This window comes from Thunnus maccoyii, chromosome 15, assembly GCF_910596095.1.
Source record: "Thunnus maccoyii chromosome 15, fThuMac1.1, whole genome shotgun sequence".
Taxonomy (NCBI): Eukaryota; Metazoa; Chordata; class Actinopteri; order Scombriformes; family Scombridae; genus Thunnus; species Thunnus maccoyii.
The window spans coordinates 6,148,947-6,167,738 of record NC_056547.1 but is presented as its reverse complement, the minus strand read 5'-3'; the positions used below and the strand labels follow the sequence as shown (position 1 = coordinate 6,167,738).

At 37.3% G+C, this 18,792-nt stretch overlaps 1 protein-coding gene and 2 long non-coding RNA genes across 3 annotated transcripts in view; 2 read left to right on the top strand and 1 right to left on the bottom strand.

Annotated features, from left to right (window-relative positions):
* LOC121913651 overlaps positions 1 to 18,792 on the top strand; it is a 67,868-nt gene that overhangs the window by 47,008 nt on the left and 2,068 nt on the right. The gene's annotated exons all lie outside the window — the stretch shown is intronic.
* On the bottom strand, positions 2,291 to 15,795 carry LOC121913617 (major histocompatibility complex class I-related gene protein-like). Its single transcript, XM_042436347.1, has 7 exons — positions 15,206 to 15,795; positions 9,758 to 10,024; positions 7,224 to 7,502; positions 5,700 to 6,002; positions 5,009 to 5,113; positions 4,695 to 4,712; positions 2,291 to 4,006 (listed from the first exon to the last, which is right to left on the bottom strand). Exons 1-7 carry the CDS (start codon positions 15,258 to 15,260, stop codon positions 3,957 to 3,959), a joined length of 1,077 nt encoding a protein of 358 aa, XP_042292281.1. The 5' UTR covers positions 15,261 to 15,795; the 3' UTR covers positions 2,291 to 3,956.
* Positions 12,955 to 14,594, top strand: LOC121913646. The gene is made up of 2 exons (XR_006100333.1): positions 12,955 to 13,440; positions 14,115 to 14,594. It is a non-coding gene; the product is annotated as an uncharacterized LOC121913646 (long non-coding RNA).

Here is an 18,792-nt window from a genome sequence, read left to right as displayed (position 1 = left end):
AACACATTGGCATCAATTTCACATATTGACCATACACAGTCCAACCATATACTAGGTTTTGACCTAGTCTTGTTAAAACTTATTTCAGGGCTGGAGTCACCCTCAGTCTCACAGAGGGGTGATTTAATATATTGTCCTCTTTCTTCTTTTGTTTCTAGCCACTCCTTGAACCTTCTGATGGATCAGGATCTGGACCTGAAGTACTCTCCATTTTCTTGTTCAGAAGTTTAGCAGAGACTCACCTGGGGCCTTGTTTTTGACTTTGGCCATGTTGGCCTGTTCAAGAAGTGTTGAAATATCTTCAGTGGCCTTTCATATTGTTTCATGACCATGTTGTTATGTAGATAAAAAAGCATATGCACTTTACACACTCATCAGCCAGACATTTGTCCGTTCTCTGAGCAGAGCAGCTGAGATTGACACTAAAATGAGAATTGCTCGTCCACCTTAAAAGTCAGTCCACCTTAAGTGAGCCTGGTCAGGTTAGGCTAACGCATTATTGCTAACTTCGGGGATAACCCCTTTCGTCTCGATAGACGAGCATTTTCTTTGTCTTGAGGAGCTGCAGCATGTACTAGCTGACACACTGTAGTCAGTACTGTACATTTACTACCAGACTGACAACTTACTGCCAAACTTTTCATCTGCTCTGCTCGCATTCACGTTACCTTTCTGGGGCTTGCTCTCTGCACTTGCTCAACCACACACGCTCATTTACACACACACAAACACATACACACAGGCACTGCCCTATTCTTTAACGGAGCTACGCTACTCTTGTACCTTTCACGTAAATGTCCTTTGAAGAAAGAAGAGAGGGAGAATGACTGAAAACAATTCCACAATAACGTAGGGTGTTATTGTGCTCACACAGTGTGCAAGTGAAAATGATTAATAGCCTGTTGATATTAATGATCGTCTGAAATTTAAGCAGCAGCGCTCATAATTTTGCAGTGGCAGTGCACTGAAGTTTAAAAAAATACAAAATTAACTTTGTTTTTAAGATCATGTTCTCAGATTGTGTCGGTGACCTATCTTTACCTCAATGGCAGGGTACCAGGCGTTTATTGGTGTTATTTAAGAGAGATTCCTTTATTTCTAAATGTATCACATGAGCTGTTGCTGGTTACAAGTAATTCCAACCCCCTCAGTATTTTTTTAACCTGACTTACTTGAGACCATTATTTGAACATTGACTTTTAAATGGGAATATACAGTATATGATTTTTTTCCTTTATGCACCTGAAGGACTCTCTAAAACCATGTTGAACAGTTGTGAATGTAAATTATATTTTAAATAAACTTTGACTACTTTTTTTCAAGATATCCAGATATTGCAAATTATTTGTTAATATATGTAAAGTGAAATAATAGCTGAATAGACTTAAATGCATTATACAACATAGATGGCAAACCTTATGCAGTTAAAGTAGTTTATTTAAAATGCTTGTAATTACCTGTTAACTCTGCTAAATATACTAGATATACAGTATTTTACGTATTTCCTCCAAATACAGCAAGTTCACACAATTGAGTAATGTACTGTAGAAACAAAAATGCATCTGGTAAATTACCATATGATTAAAAAATACAATATTTCCTGTGTTCTCTAATCACAGTAAATAACTAAATTAATTAAAGTAAGGTCACTGTAAAAATTACAGCAATTTGCTACTGTGATTTCTTACAGTACATAATTGTTACTGTGATTTTACTAAAATGGTTATTTTGATGCAGTAATATAATGGTTTCTGCAGTAGTATGACTATTAGTATATTTTTCTACAGTAGCTTAATGTTTACTGTGATACTCTATAGTGGCTTTATTACTGTGATACTCTACAGTAGTGGAATTATTACTGTAATTTTTACAGTGATGATTACTGTGTTTTTAGGCCTATTACACAGCACTATACTGTAAAAACAATCACAGTAATTAACTGCAGAAACACAGTAAATTACTGTGGAAAGTCACAGTAATATTGATACTACAGTAATACTGTGATTTTCTACAGTAACGTAATAGTTACTGTGATTTTCTACAGTAACATAATGGTTAATGTGATTTTCTACAGTAGTGTGTTCACTACTGTGATTTCTACAGTAACATCATGATTACTGTGTTTTTAGGCCACATACACAGTACTATACTGTGAAAACATTCACAGTAATTTACTGTGCGGAAACACAGCAAATTACTGTGGACTTCACAGCCATTTTTTACAGTGTACATTTGTAGAAATGTTGATATGATACATAATTCACATGTTGAAACGTATATATTCAATGTTTCTGTGGTTTGCAGAAATGTTCAATGCCAATGTTTTCTTCTGGCGACTGAGTTGGTATGTATGTGTGTGGGTTTGTCCTTCGCCTATCTCGAGAACTGTTCATCCGATCTACTTCATACCCAGCGGCTGGATTGTTAGGGAAACAAGGAAGTGCAACGTCGATGTGTGAAGTTGTTTGGATGAGTGGTTCTCTAGAAATATATAAAAATACCTTTTTACATTGATAATGGTGATATGCTTCTTCTTCTGACCATGGAGTCAGTGAGCAGAAATACAGACAGCGCCATGCTGCCATTGCAATCCACATTGTGGTTGAAGGTGGGATAACATCCATAGTGTTAAAGCCTCTGGAAAGGCAAATTCATGATTGGCTATTAATTATGTAATTTGGGATCTAATGTGCATATAGTAAACACCTAAAAAGTATGAGAACATAGCCTTTGACATAGCCTATATAATTCTTTAGAAAGTCTCTCTCTCTTCCCTTGTTATTGGGTTGCAGTTAGGCGAGGCTAAGCAAGGTTATTTATTACATAATAAATACCTGCCCAGTCATATTTAGGAGAAAGATGATTGACAAGGCTATCCGGCCAAGCTGACTTCACAACACTTACTCTCATCTCCCCCATGAGAAAACAATACACTGCACTTTTCTTTGCTTTTAGCTAGATTGAGAATTCAAATTAGCCTGACATGGTTTGAAAGTCACTGTGTTAAGCTAACTTGCAGACTTGGGTACACCATCCAAATCTGTATTAATCACAGAGTGGATAAGTAGCTTGCTTCTGCTTCTTCTTCTGGACATGGATTCAACATGTAGAAATATGGACAGCGCCACTCTGCCATTGCAACCCACATTGTGGTTCAAGATGGGATTACACCCGTAGTAGTAAGAACTACCATGGAGAATGAATTGAAAAAGTTTAGATAGTTTAGATAGCTCTATTCCCGGTCCTCACACGTAAGAACTTTGTATGTATGTTCAAGACATAATGCAGGATGTCTTATGTTTTGAACGGGCACTACAGTTCATCTGATCAACTTCAGCTCAACTCAAAATTGTAGTCTCCAGATAGCCTGCATGTGAGGCGTCTAGGGAACATTGATATATTGTAGAATCTACCAATAGCCTGCATCTCAGGTGTTTAGGGAGCTTCGGTAAATTGTAGTGTCTATCTATAATCTGTATGAGAAGCGTTTAGAGGAGGGGCACAACTCTCTCTAGGTAATGAGAAATTGGCCCGTTCCGAACAGGCACATTTTGAACGGGCGCTTCACTAGTAAAATATAAATGTATATACTCAAGCAGACAATGATACTATGTGAAAACAGTCTCCATGGTATGACAAGGCATAAAACACAAAAACACACATTTGATTGATTGATTGATTGATTTTTATCTAAAATATCACATTTTGGAATATATTGGTAACCAGACTTAATTTATCTACTATGCTGTTAATGTACTATTATTATCATTAGTTACATTTTTTTTTATTTAACATTTTTTTAGATTTTTTTTTCAGCTAGAATGTGACAGACGTTTAACACTGAATTAGGAAACAGTTTGTCTTTTGTGTACACAACTGGGCACCTTTGGTTAACTGGAAGTGTGAATAATTATTGTTTCATTTTTCTTCGTCCCACATGAAGTCTCTCACTGTGCTCAGGCTTCTGGATTCAGTTGCTCAGAGAGCTCAGAGATGTTGTCAGAAGCTGAAGGTCAGAAACACACTGTTAGTTAATTTATCCTGCACTGAGCTGCCTTTTCTTTTCAGTATGCCCAGGTTGCAGCATCCAACCCTATGAGCTTCAGACTAAACAGCAGCAGAATAACATAATCTGTATTTTATTTCTGCAAAGAGTTTGATGCCAACATTACATTACTAGATACTATTGCTATACCTGTCAAGCTTTTAATTTTAGCATGGCACGTAGGCAGTTTATAATGATAACAGTCGCAGATTTTGTAACAATGATGACTGATTTCAGACAGAAGTAGAAAAAAGTTTTTTTAACTGGTGATCATTGACTTTGCAGGCTGAAATGATAAGACGCTAAAAAAATTTATCAGCTGTATTTGGCAAGCCAATTAACTTTATGAGTTTGTTGAAAAGTACATCTCAGACTGACTTGGTTTTGGAGATAGCAACCTCACCAGTCTCAAACTCAGAGACAAGTGTTTTAAATAATTTATGTAAATTCAGCTTGACCCATAGACAGAATAGTCACACTTATGAAAATAAGAAGCAGGATGAAAAATACCAGAATTTTCCTCTCAATTGTTGCTGGTGGTGCCCCGAGAAAACAATTAATATTCTCTTTACTTAACTTTATTTTACAGTGACACATCCTGATAAAAGCATGTCTGATTAGATAAAATAGAGAAAAAACAAGTACTTACAAGATGGAGGGCATTTGGCTGAAATAAGAACAAAATATAATTTTACACATTTATAAATGCCAATATATCAACCTCTCACCATTGAATCTGATTGTCTCTATTACTTTCTCTCCTACATACATTAAATAAATATTATGATAAATATAACATTTTGCCCTTCTACCCCTTTCCTATTAGCTAACTAGTCTTTCTGTTGATAGCTTCAGACAATTCATTCTTGTTTTACCTTTATATTCGGTTAAAAGCATAAACTCAAAGTAAATCTAAGCACACTTAACATTAAATGAGAACATCTTTCAGTTTAGGTCTCTCACCTTTATTCTTTTTGTAAAACATGAATCCAGCAGCAGCTATGAGGATGACAGCAAGAGCAACCACTGCAATGATGGGGATGGTCATATCCGTAGGCGTCTCTGTGACTAGAAGCAGGTTAAAACTGATGTACATCTATCCATCTATTCAGTAAGACTAGTTAGATCATAATTATATTAATAAAACAGACAAAGAAAAAAATGAACACATTAATTCATTGACAATGAAATAGAAAAAAGAAACTGCTTAAGGATAAGAGCAGCTACAAACAAGTTAACAAACAAATCATCAACAAACTAGAACCAGACATAAGGACAGAAAATCTAAACTAACAACAAAATGACATGTTTGCAGAGACTTCAACTTCAACTTTCACACACAAATTTGCCCCACTGACCAATTGCAAACTGTCTCGAAAGTGCTGACCTTTGCAAGAACAGAGAACGGGAAAATCCAATATTTGGAGCTATCATCGTTGTATAACTGCCCCACAAAAAAGGCATTTTCAGTACAAAACTCTGAAATTAATTTATCATCAGAGGTAGCTAGCTGACTTGCTAACTGGCAGTTTAGGCTATTTGTCCAATTCAACATGAAAAAGGAGACAAAAAACAAGCATGAATGCAGGAGTACTAAAGTAAACTAAATTTGTCTTTTTTGTCTCATGTGTGTAACACTTGATTTCAGTCTTACCCCAGTTAGTCCTGATCACTGCTTTGTCCAGTTTGGTGACAATGTCGTCCTTCACACCAGAGAGATGAAACACACATTCATACTTCCTCCAGTCTTCAGGTGTGACTGATGAAAGGTTCAGGTCAACACTCATCTGGAAGGATCTGTCATGGTTGGGGAGGATCTCTCCGCGTTCCACATCCTCATGAAGCTCCTCTCCATCTTTCCTCCAGAACATATCGGCTCTGTGAGGGTAGAAACCTGTAGCGTGGCAGCTGACTGGAGAGGAGGGAGTCTTCTGGAGGAGAGACACTGAGGGACGTTCTGGAGAGACAGAAAGATTTTCTTTAACAATTACTCAGCTACTCCTGAAGATCTCCACGCACTCCAGCTGTGCAGTATAAGACAATTTTCTTGTTCTGATGTTTGGTTTCTGAAGGTTTACACACAGCATAAGAACTGCTGTACTAATACAGGATTATTGGGGTGTTGTCTTGTGCTAATGGAAGTGGTATAAATAGAATTTCACTAACTGAGACCACACCGAGAACATTAGATTTCAATAGTTTCATTGAGATAATGAAAGAGAGCTGATATGTTGATGGGCGGGTTGGAGAACCTGATGAAGGATTAGGGATGGAGGGATGAAGTGATGGGGGGAGGAAAGGGGTGAAATGTGAGAGTTGAGAAACATAGAATGGAGGGTTGAGGGACGATGATGGATGTATGGCATGTCGATTGGACGACGACTGCCGACAGTAGGGAGGTAAGAGGGAACAGGGGGGAGAGGTTGAGACTCTGAGTGGGGGAACTGTCTCTCCAGTCCATCGCCTGGATAGAGCCCCCTGTTCCTGTGTTAAAACGGAGGAGAGAGGATGGTTGATGAAAAGAGGGGGGTTAGGGTGGGAGGGACTTGCAACTGAGATGAGAGGAGAAGAACAGATGGGGTGTGCCTAAATACTTTGTTGTGCGGAAGTGGGATGTATACTCGGCATGGTCTCTGTTCCCGAACCTTGTTTATAAATCTATAAACTTAATTTAAAGGTAGCCTGTGGGGTTGTCTTATAAACTAGCATGTCTTTGCACTTAGGTCTCTAGTTTCAACACAGTAAACTGCAAAAACAACCAGTAACACTGCAATGGTGTGTGTGTTAGCCTATTTGCACTGGTAAACACCACCGACCTGGGCATGGCAACTTTGAGGAGAGTACTTCATGAATAGGAATCCTGAATATAAATATCAGATGGCCTACCTTTAAGGGAGGTTTCATTTGCCATCACATTGGGTTAATTGACGTGCAGGTGAGCAACTGATGAGATATTTCCTAAAGATAATTATTTCCTAGATATTTCCTAAAAATGGTTAGCTAGAGATAAAAAAAACAACAAAAAAAAAAACACAGGGTACCTTTAAAGGACTCGGATCAGGACGGCCCTAATATATAATATATATTCCTCCAAATATTACTCTGGAGCTCCTTTAGAAGTTGAGGAGGCATATGAACATGTTTATATCCTTTAAACTACATCATGTCATGTGATTACCTGATGTTTGTAGGGAGCTGCTCCCATAGTTCACATACTTCTTAAGGAATTTGTTGCACAGATAGGTAAGGGAGTTCTTCCAAGCAAGATTGTCAAGCCTATTTCTGTCCCACTCATGTTTGGTGAAGACAGCCTGTGGTGATGGAGCGATCCACGTCATTGTCTCCATGTCAAATATTATGAAGTCTTCGCCATTATAGCCATATTGATTAAAACCCCTGATGTCTCCAGTCTCATCATCCCATTCACAGCCATTCATCCTCTGAAACACGTGGGAACCTGAAGGAGAGACACAAAGACAGAAACTGCAGCAGTATTGATTTATATCAAATCCTCACTAGACACTCATAATGATCCACAGATACTAAAACAGAGGATATAAAGCCACTACCAGCCAATAATCATGTGGACGGTGTGGATGACCTGCATGCACGTTCAAAATGGAAGCCATATACGTTTGCTTCTTTACAACATATCAGTATGAACAATTTAAGTAATCAAAACTATACGCTACCAACTTTTCTATATTGTTTGTTTAAATACAATTATCTAGTTGCCCCAGCAATGCACTGGGTTAGTCTTTGGGATCAAAGTGGATTTAACTGCTTTTCTAATTTTCTAATAACTGTCCATGTAAAAACCAGGTGCATTTTTCAGCATGTTCATTGAGTAAATACTCACAATACTGAAGCCAACTGTAATAACCTGTCAAACAGAAATGTTTCAAATTTTTGTCCAATTTATAACCTGTGTGCCTCCTCAGCTCTTTCTTAAACATTTACACACAGGGGGGGAAACCTCCTATCTGCAAAATGCACTTTTTTGAGAAAACTAAAAAAAACTTTTCTTGCAGAATGCTATTTGTTAAGGATACCCAATACATAATATATTATGTGTTAACAATACCAACTAGATATCAGTGCCTCGCAAATTGCAGATAGCAAGTTTTTCCCCACTTTTCCTTGATCATTTTGCAGATAGGAGCTTTTGCATTTGGTGTAAGTTGGAAGAGGTTCTACAAAACGATGCTCTAAATTAAGTTTATAATTAAAATTAAATTAAAAATAAAATTAAGTTTGTTTTCAGGTAAAAAGATGGGCCAGTGTAGTAAAAGTAATAGTTACTACATTGTAGTATACTAGGGTCAGAATTCAGCACAGTCTGGTGCTGATGCAGATAGGAGTTTTTGTGCCTCAACATGTTCCCAGCGAACCTGATAGGAGGTTTTCGTCCAGTGACTTTTCTGTCATAACGAAGGGCGGGATTATCATGCAGACAGACTGAATATGAGCAGCCTTCCTTGTTCTCATCATTCAAAGTGAAATCCGCCAATCAGAAAATTCTGCAGATAGGAGTTTTTGCGCTTTCGCCATCAATATGTAGGTTCCACAGTTACTGAATATAGACCTTGGGACGAGTATAGTTGAGTATAGTGAGTGAGTGTAACAAACTGGCCACAATTTCACACACTGATCATACACACGTCAGCCATATACTAGGTTTTTACCTAGTCTTGTTTGAAAGTGCCTGCCCTTTTCCAAACAGTTTTCAAGGACAACTTCTCAGATGGTTTTGTGTAACAAAATATATGATGTGTCAGGTTAATGAATACTTATCAGTACTGTTAGTGATACGTCTATATTCATTTCAATGGGATTTGGATTTTTTTTAATGCAAAGTGATCATGGCATGCTGTTCACTGTTGTTCAATGAAGGAGAGAGAATAGTGTGTGAGATCTAGATGGTTTGCCATCTCAAGCTGGGATGCCAGTTGACCAACAGCTGCTTTGCTCAGCATATTGTCCCATTAGATGCCAGTGTTACCCCCCATTACACACAAATATATACCCCTTGCAGTGTTAAACTTTCTGTTCTAACATATGTTTACTGTACATTGTTCATTTCTTTACTGTCAATTAATAAAGCACAGGAAGGGGAAAAAAGTTTAACTAACAGTAGGCAAACTGAAAATGCCCACTTTAAATGAAGATTGTTGTAATAGCTTCAATTTTTTAGTATTTGATATTACTGTTACTGTAAGGTGCTTTCTGTGGATAGAGATACAAAGTGAACACTGACAGAGGAATCTGCAGTGGCAGTCGTGATTACTGTAAAGTCTTTACTTTAGACATAACTTTTTGAGTGAATGGTATCCTTTTGCAGGACAAATTAAGTGTTGTGCTGTACACGGGTAATGCACTCTTCCGCCAACGTCGTGCAGACGGCAGTAACACACCAAGAAACACAGCAATGCGCCAGCAAAGGCAGTGAAGAAGACTGCCAGCAAGTAAACATGGATGTAAGCAATGCAGGATTCAAAATGTTTCTTTTTTAAATCAGTTTTTCAAATGTTTTATGAGAAAGGAAATGCATTCAACATTTTCATTTTGGTGAATAACATTGAATGTTAACAACTTCTGTTTGATTACAAGAAAGCTCTACGGGATGCCTTTTATACAACAGTGATCAAGAAAATGTGCTTAAGCAACAGAAAAAACAAACAAACAAACAAACAAAAAAAAAATGTAACGTACCTTTAGATTGGTTAAAGCGCTGCTTCAAACTCTCAATGTTGGCTCTGAAGAGGTCCTGGTTATGGAGACACTGACTAATGTACCACACAAGATGCTGAGGATCTTCTTCTATTATTTTTTTGATCCAGCTCGTTTTGAGTTCTGGACTCTTACTGTAGCTGTCACAGTAACCCATCTCAACTTCATCAACCAGTGCAACAGCCACAAACTCTGGAAAGTTTGGGACCCCATCCATAGCAGTGAGAAAAAACTTCAGGGAGTGTCTTGCTGTAGGACAAACACATTTGTGAATTAGGCAAAATAGTTTTTATGTCTTGTTTATTGGTTTTCAATTCAGTAGTCTGGACATGATATTTCACAAAACAATTACACCACAAGTCTATAGTAGCTATTTTTGGACACTGTTGCATGCCTTACCGCTGGCCATAGTGTCCTCTGTGATACTACCATGAGTGCGCCAAAGTCAAAATTGTGGCTTAATGCACATACATATTAATTGCCTACACAATTATCTCCACAAATTGAAACATGCTTTCAGCATATATGAGCCACAATTGATAGACACTGAACATTGTACAGCTTAAAATTTGTAGATACTAATGGGTGCGATTAAGTCACAGACACAAATGTGAAATGTGAATGTGAGTTGTGTTAGGTTTATGTGAACCTCAGACCTTATTTTCTGCAATGACTGGAAACTCTATGAGACAAAATCAAGCAGTTTTAGAATTACAAATAGTCATTTTCTATATATAAGCACAAAAGAATGTATTACTGCATTCTGTAAGGCAGAAAACATACAAATCTGAATATCATTAAGTCTATTACAGTATGCATTTTCCATTTTCCTGTACCCCTGTATTCTGTCTTGTTGCTGCATTGTTGTCTGTCTGGAACCCCTGGAAGAAGTCCCTTGACCAACATTTTGTTTTGCTATTTTAGTGGACTTGGTAATTTAATCATTTAAATTAATTTTCAAAACATTGAGTGATATAAATATTTTTCAAAAATGTCAAAATGCCGTTGTGAGCAAAGCATATGATTTGCAACTATTTATCACTGTCTTCCTTACTGTGCTTTATTTTGCTTGAACAGTGACAAAATATCTTTATGTTATAATTATGTGATTTTATTATATTATTCAATTTGATTAATCACATGTAAAAAAAAAATGTATACAATCACAGTAATTCATATGAGTTATTAGTAGGAAGCTGCTATGATATGAGCCCAGCAACCTGATCTGTGTTTAGTCAGTCTGGTGGAAAAAAAACAAAACATTGTACAAATCTGATGAAATATTTTCAGAATGGTGACTTTGGTGAATAATGTTCGGTGACATCAGTATCAAAAACCTCAAACCAAGGGGGAACAAAAGCCAACTAAATCAGGCCTAGGTCAGTGATGATTACAAGGTAAAGAACTCATAATTACAAAATAGTTTTCTGATGAATTCATATTAACCAGATATTTCCTCTAAATGACGAGGTACATATCTTAAACATAAGATAGCTAATAGTTGTACATTTAGTCCTACTATAGGAGATGCTACATTATATGAAAACATATTATTTGAAGAAAATATCTCTGAATAGTTTTTTTCTATTGTTATTGCAATGTGCCTCCGTACGAATCAATATCATTTATTGACTTCAATCAATAATTAATCAGCAGTGAACAGACATGTCAAAATCTGAGGTATGTTAAGCTCTGTAGTAAATGTACAGTTATATTTAAAAAGAGAAATATAAAGGCTGAAATAGAAGTTACACCTACTGTTTTAAAATATTATATGAATAACAAGTTGTATTTTTAATATTAGTATTCTGTAAACAAAAACTAAGCCTAATTAAAAACAGTTACTGCAATATGATAAATATTTGTGAAATTGTGCTTTACTACATGATGCATGAAGTGAGAATCATTACACTTAATTAAAGACCAACATCGTCTGAAGCAGAAGGTCATACTCAAGTATCTCCTCTTGTGTCACATAGACTCCACACATGCAGTTATTAAAGTGTTAATACATTTTATTAGACAGTTTTGGAATATCTGTAGTTTTAAAATACACCGAGATGTGATATAGTCCATGATTTATACCTAGCCTATAGTTTTCACATTATAAGTTAATGTTATATTCCTGTCTTGCAACACCTGAGTCGGTCTCACAGGTAATCTACAGTACAGCACTGGCCCTCAGAAGGTGTAAATGTAATAAGAATATTGCCTTGAAATCACAGTTACAACTCATAAAGGTCTTCATATGAAACATTAAATCATTTGTAGAAAATCCTCCTTCCTGCCCAGTCCTAGGTGGGCGGGACTAGGACTGGGCAGGAAGGTCTCAACCTAACGGGCCACACCTGAACTGATAAGAAGCCTGGCTCAGTCTCTTGTCTGCTGCAGCATGCTGACCTCTGTGTGATATCAGCTACCTTCTCCAGTTGACTGTGCACCTGATGCATAATTTGTGTAAGTTAAGGAAGTGTATTGTAGTTATTGCTGTTTCTTTGTTCAATAACCAAACAAGTGATTTGATTTGATTAAGATTTATAACAGTACCTTTGTTTACTGATTATTGTTTTCATTTTCCTTTTAGCCTTTAAATCGTCTGTGAAAGTCAATTATTTAAGTGGAAATCCTGTGAATAAAACAATAATCCGTTGAACGGCTCTCATCTCTGGTCCTCATACTTTAACTGGTGGGCCAACGCAGAGACTCTTTAAATAACTCAGCTACCACAAAGTCAAGTTTCCACAACATCGACGTCATTCACTGTGTATTTAAAACAAATCCAGATACAAAATGTAAAGACTCCTTTATTAAAGTAATACTTGAGGTCTGTGCTTTGAGATTTCAATTTAATTCTTGTTCTGTGAATATTATGTTGTTTTAACATATTATATCATATTACGCCTAGATTATATTACATTATACTGTATTATATTATTTGTAATCTGAGGTTACAGTATGAGTACACATTTAAAACAACCTGTTGTTTGTTTTGTTCACCTGAGTTGTATGTTTTATATTTAGGTCATTTCAATAATGACACTATTTAATAAAGTCAAAAGAAATAATCTGACACACAGCCAGATGTTAACAACATACAGAACACAAGAACTGTACAGAAACTGTTATTTCAGCAAAATATATTCAGTGTCAGTGACACCTGAACGACATTACAGGTAAAATTCACAGATTAATCCAACACGTTTCAGACATGAATTAATCTCATTAATACATCTCAACAGTTTATGTAATAGATACTATAGAGAAATAAAAGAAGCAAATTACACTACTAGTCAGAATGGGACGGTGTGTCCTAATCACGGACTGATACCGTACATGAAAGTTGATTTGTGTTCAACAGAGCTATGTGTGCGCAGGGGCGTCGCAGCCGTGAGTGTTACGGGTGTTGTGACACCCGCACTTTCACAGCAAACATAATTGGTAGTTATTGATGAAACGAAACTGAGTTTCCCATACATGAAGAACCTATTGGTCAAGTTAGATTAATTGAACAGTCATCCAGCCAATCACAGCCGTTTGACCAATCCACCAGACCAGGGAAGAGTAAACAGTTGAAGTATAGTAAAGTTACGTTTGTGCATTCAGCAACGATGCTTCTGTTACTCACCGCTGGCTGTGATAACAGATTAGAGAATAAGAGATCAGAGGTATGAAACAGCTATTTAACTAGTTAGTAATGTAGAATTTTCTTTGTCTTGTTATGTGACGTGTCAACTCAGCTAACATCACTGAACATAAATGAAATAAACTATCCTAAATGTAAGCCAGGTGGCAAATTTGGTTTTTAAAGTCACTTCTATTGTCGTTTTTAAACAGTCATAGACAAAGTTGAGCATTCATGTTTAAGATGTGTAACATCTGTCTGTCTTATGGCAATGTGTTGCCTGCCTTATGGTAAAATCTTATCGACCAAATTAATGTTTATTAGCATGCTAATCGCTAATCGTGAGTTAAGATAATCGCTAATTAGCCACAATGCTGGGCGGACTTTGGCAAGAATATGTACAAGTTACCTCTGTGTCCAGAATGTAAACTCACATAGTTCATGCTGTTTTAAGCTAAATGTCAAAGGAATATGTTGCTTTAGACGTCATAGTTTGACTCCTTATGTTAGGGAGTAATGTGTGTTTTGCATTTAATATAAATTAGAATGAGCTATAGTTTGTATTGTATATTAAAGCTAGACCACAGTAATATTACTATTTATTATTGAGCTTAAAAAGGGTTCAGATAGTTGTAGCTGTGGCCTGTGAGAGCTAGTTTCTCACTCTCTGCACTCACTAGCCTCAAATCACCTGCTTATGTGATTTTCTCCTGTTAGCTTTGAGGAAGACTTCAGATGAAGAGGGACCACTTCTTCCCTGTGGCTGTTGGAGAGGAATTTGCACCTGCTGATACAAAACCTCCTGGACAACTTTAGATATTTAATTTCCCAATTAAAGACAATTAAAGGTCCCCTTTGGATTCCTACTAAAAGAGACACTTTTTTAAAGAAAAATGAAGACAGTTTAGGTTGTACTAGTCCATGGACTCAGAAATGACTCTTAACTGATACTGATTTGTTACCAGGGTTCAATTTGTTATGCATCTATAACCATCCATTTCATTTTAATGGAAGTGTAAGTTTCCTTTAATTTCATGTCTATAAGGTATGTGAGGAAGTAGGATAAAGATACTCTGTGATTATCTTAAGTATAATAAGGATAGCTATGCTCCAGTACAGCAATTCATACAAATAACTGGATGTAAGTAGTAAACTGCTATGAGACCCTAAATAAATTCTGCTCAGTTGTTACACTCATATGGTCTCAGTAATTATTTTATGGTAAGCTGAAGCAGTGGTTACAACTACAGTAGAAGAAAAAAATGTTTAAATACATGGCATTCATTTTGATTTGGCATGTTGAGACCGGAACACTGCTTGAAGGTGGGGGGTTTCCGTGCTCATGTCTCACCTCTAGAACCGCCACACTTTTAAAATTGCTGCTTCACCCCTGTGTGTGCGCGCCTCTGCTAGCTAAATTTTGGCACTTCCTGTAATTTTAGTTATGGACCAATCTCTGTACTATATAGAAAAGCCTGAAACATCGGAAACCGCTCAGCTCGCTGTAAAATCTAACTTCACTGCCTGTAATAGACCCATGGCAGGTATGCGTCTTGTTATAACCCCGTGGTGATTACGCGCCTGTCTATAAAGGATTTGTAAATAATTTATTTACCATCGCTAAAGCCATTGATTAAACCCTTTATAATGAACAACTTATCAAAAATGGTACGGGTAAAGCTTGATCTAAACTGCGTAAATTTGAAAATGAAAGTAAATTGTATCACGTTAGGGCTCTCACTAAAAAACAAACGAGTAATTTTCGACAACTAAATGTTAAAAAAATGCGTTTTTAAAGTTAATCTCACCTGAAAGTGTGACAGGAAAGAAGATGAGCAGAAAAACAAGCTCCATTGTCTTCATGGCATCACTTTTTGGGGAGTCTAGTGACCGCTGCAGTAGACAAACCAGTCACCGTTTTAATTTTGTTGTGCGTCTTCCTGTGTTGTGTGGGAAGGTGGGACCGAAGTAGACCAGTATGATATTGCAACTGATGCGTGAAGATGTCCAGCCCACTGACTATCACTAATCTATACAGACACACATTTTACCCTTGAAGCAAATGTAATAATTATACATATTTGACAGCTGAAGGTACTGTGATGTGAATTGGCGAAGATACCTTGATTGGACTGACAAGTGATGGACTAATGAATGTCAGGTGTGGCTGATTGCGCAGCTGTGGGACTCTGAAAAAGGGGAAGGGAAGAGCAGGCATTCGTGTGTGTGGAGGTCGGGAGAGCGTGCTGTTCTGCGGTGTGGCTGCGTTCATTCCGGGAGCGGGAGGGTGTCGTTCGCTGCCGTTTAGGGCTGCCGGCGACGAAGACAGGTACGATAGGGGGTTAGTGAGTTCCTGTGTTAGGAGGGGAGGTCTGCTGCCTCCTTTAGTTAGTTAGGGCTGGGGCTTTATGAGCGCAAGCCGCCGCCGCTGCTCTTCAACCTCGTTGCTGCCTCCGGCACGCCGCCGTTCCCGCCTGTGCACCTGCTGCGCCGTCCGACGGAGCCGTGGTTCCCCGGGGAGTTGGACGGTGCCACAAGCTCAGACCCCGGGGGGGGTCTCGTCGACCACGCAAGTTTAGTATATATTTTAACTTGTATGTATTGTGTATTTGTTGTTGTATTTTATTGTCGTGGGGACAGGAGAGAAGCTGGGTGGGATTGAGTTGGGTCCCGGGTGGGGGGAGGTTTTGTATTGGCCCCTCTTAAAGTAGACGTGCGACTCCACTGTGTGCAGTGTGGTGTGCTCCCAGGCATTTCCTGAAGTTGTGGTGATGTGCTCTTATCCTTGTAGTGTCTTGCATCTTTGGATGGTGGTGTGAAATTTTATAGTGTGGCCAGCCCTGACTCCCCCTCAGGTGGCATAACTATCCTATTTAGTGAAACTCCGAAGCCCCTTCTTTTTATTGGTGTTTACTTAATAAAGATTTCTATTTTTCTTGATACTCTGATGGTCTGGTGTCGATTATTCTGAAGTCTCTGTCATTTATCCCATATAAGTTCTGGTTTCTGTCTGAACTCAGATTTATTACAGTACAAAACAAAATGATCTACAAGTTCACTGATTCACAATAGTGTGCATTCGGTGATTTAATAAGCACAGTGGGGCGATTTTTACAACTGTCTGGATTTATAGTGGATAACTGTTCTGAATAGCCTGACTTGGGACATCAGTTATTTTACTTTGATTAGTACGACCTGAGAGGGCCCACCTGTGTATCGCTAAACAGGCATATACTATAGGCTACTGCACATATCTCGGTTTGAATTATCCTGGTGTGGATCAAAATATGACCTTTGCATATAAGAGGAGTACTACTACTAGTAAGTAGTACAACGGTGAGTGATGAACTACAATTAGACCTGGACTTGGCTTTATGGCACTTACTCGCTTTGATCTCTCCTGAATAGATCCCTGCTTGTGTTGTATAAACTGTCATGTGTACATCGCCAAGTGAAACTGTAACATCGTAACATTGATTGATTCTCCAGTGTGTAAAATGAAAATAGTTTTTAAAAATGCAGATCATATTACATATTCAGATTAATTGTTTTGTCTGACCAACAGTCAAAGACCTAAAGATGTTGAGTTTACTGTCACTGGAAACTGTGGAATTGCAAGTATTCACATTTCAGAGGCTGGTACAAGAGAATTAATAGTTTTTTAGTTAAAAAATCACTTAAATGTTTAATCAATCATCAAAATTGCTGCCAATTAATGTTATGTCAATCCACTAATCAGTAACCATCTAATCATTTCAGCTGTAGAGTTATGCCATGTATAGTGGGGGACAACAGGGGCCCAACAACAAACCTTTGCCTCAGGGCCCAATAGCAGGTTAATCCTCCAAGTGGAGATGTTCAAAACTGACACTCTTTTTAAACCTTTTAGACAAACTGTAATCATATTGTTCCACAGGGTTTATACAGTTTTTGCTGTACTGCACTAAGATAAATATCATTACCAAAAAAGCAACTATTTCAAGGTCACAAAAAACCCGACAAAAAAAGACTTTCTGACTCGGTTTTTATGAAGGTCATTTATTGTGTATCTCTGTTTTGAGTTTGTAGTTCTCTGATGTTTAGCCTTCAGTTAGTGTGTGTTTGGTGTAGGTTGTCTGGTTGAGACATGTTCTCCATCTCATATTGAGTAATTTTGATATTTTTGAGGTGAATGTCTTTAGTGTTCCAATTTACTTAACTGATTTTTTTCCCCTAAAAGTAATATTTTACCTAAATCTATTTGCAAATTTTATGTGTATCACATTCTGTAATATAAATGATTTCCCATCTCCATTTGACATCAAATAGGTGCTGATTTTAAGGGTTTATATACACTTTATATCATTAACCTGACTGTGGGGACTTCAAAAGGAAGTGGTGAAGAAGACTGAGTGAGATGTTTGTTTCCTCCTGTAGATGCAACAATTGTGTTTCTGAATGACAGTTTCTGCTGTCATCAACACAACACTGACATTAAGGAAATAAAACAGTAAATTTATCTGTTAAGAATTTTACTACCAACCTCCTTTCTGACATCTAAACATCATGACCATCACTTACAGTACAGAGGTCTATGCAGGTGACCGTTTCCAAAAGTAATTTGCTGTTTATCTGTTGCTAAGTTTTAATTAAAGACATGTTTTGCATTTATTTGATAATAATTTGCAAGTGTTTAAACCTTCAGTAACATGGTTGAAAAGTTAAAGTTTAAATTTAATTTTCACTTTAACTGTATTGGTCTGATCTTTCATGGAAACAGGCTGTTTGTAAGAATCTTGCTTTAACTGTTGAAAACTTTATATCAGGAAACCCTTTGTTATGTTGGAGGTGTGTAAATGCTCTGACAGCTGTTTCTCTGTGGTGACTTCACAGCTGAGACATTTCAGAGTTATGTTGCTCCCTAGTGGTGATATAGGGAAAGACACATTCTGAGTCACAAGGTTCAGTGTACTCCTCTGTAGTAGTGTAAACTTTTTCTTTTATCCTCACACATTTTGACAACTGAAAACATTTTAAAAAGTAAGCTCATGCTTTCTAGATGTCAGGGACAAGCTTCCCTAGAGTGTTTCCCAAAACTTGGAAGAAAACCTTTAAGCCTACACATCTGAACATTTGAGGTTGACACAGGTATGATGTAACAGGAAGACCTCTTAAGCAGGTTTTCAGGAAAATTGTATTTATTAATCAAATAAATTGAACAAGAATGACACTAGAAAATGTATCAGCCTCACTAGACAAAATGAAGTTCACCAAATAAAAAAAGAAGATAAATGAAAAAATATTTTTTCTAATTCTCATTTGACCTCATGTACAGACAGGAGATAATTTCTATACCTAATGTATGTGACACATATAAGAGCTGTGATATCCAAAAAATCATGTTTTACATTCACCA

What these genes read in the sequence shown, in the direction of transcription:
- LOC121913617 (XM_042436347.1), bottom strand. Translation starts at nt 15,260, where the DNA reads ATGAAGACAATGGAGCTTGTTTTTCTGCTCATCTTCTTTCCTGTCACA. An exon ending in CTTTCCTGTCACACTTTCAG is followed by an intron (nt 10,025 to 15,205) that starts GTGAGATTAACT and finishes TTTGTCCTACAG; the next exon opens with CAAGACACTCCCTGAAGTTT. An exon ending in CAGCTCCCTACAAACATCAG is followed by an intron (nt 6,003 to 7,223) that starts GTAATCACATGA and finishes CTGTCTCTCCAG; the next exon opens with AACGTCCCTCAGTGTCTCTC.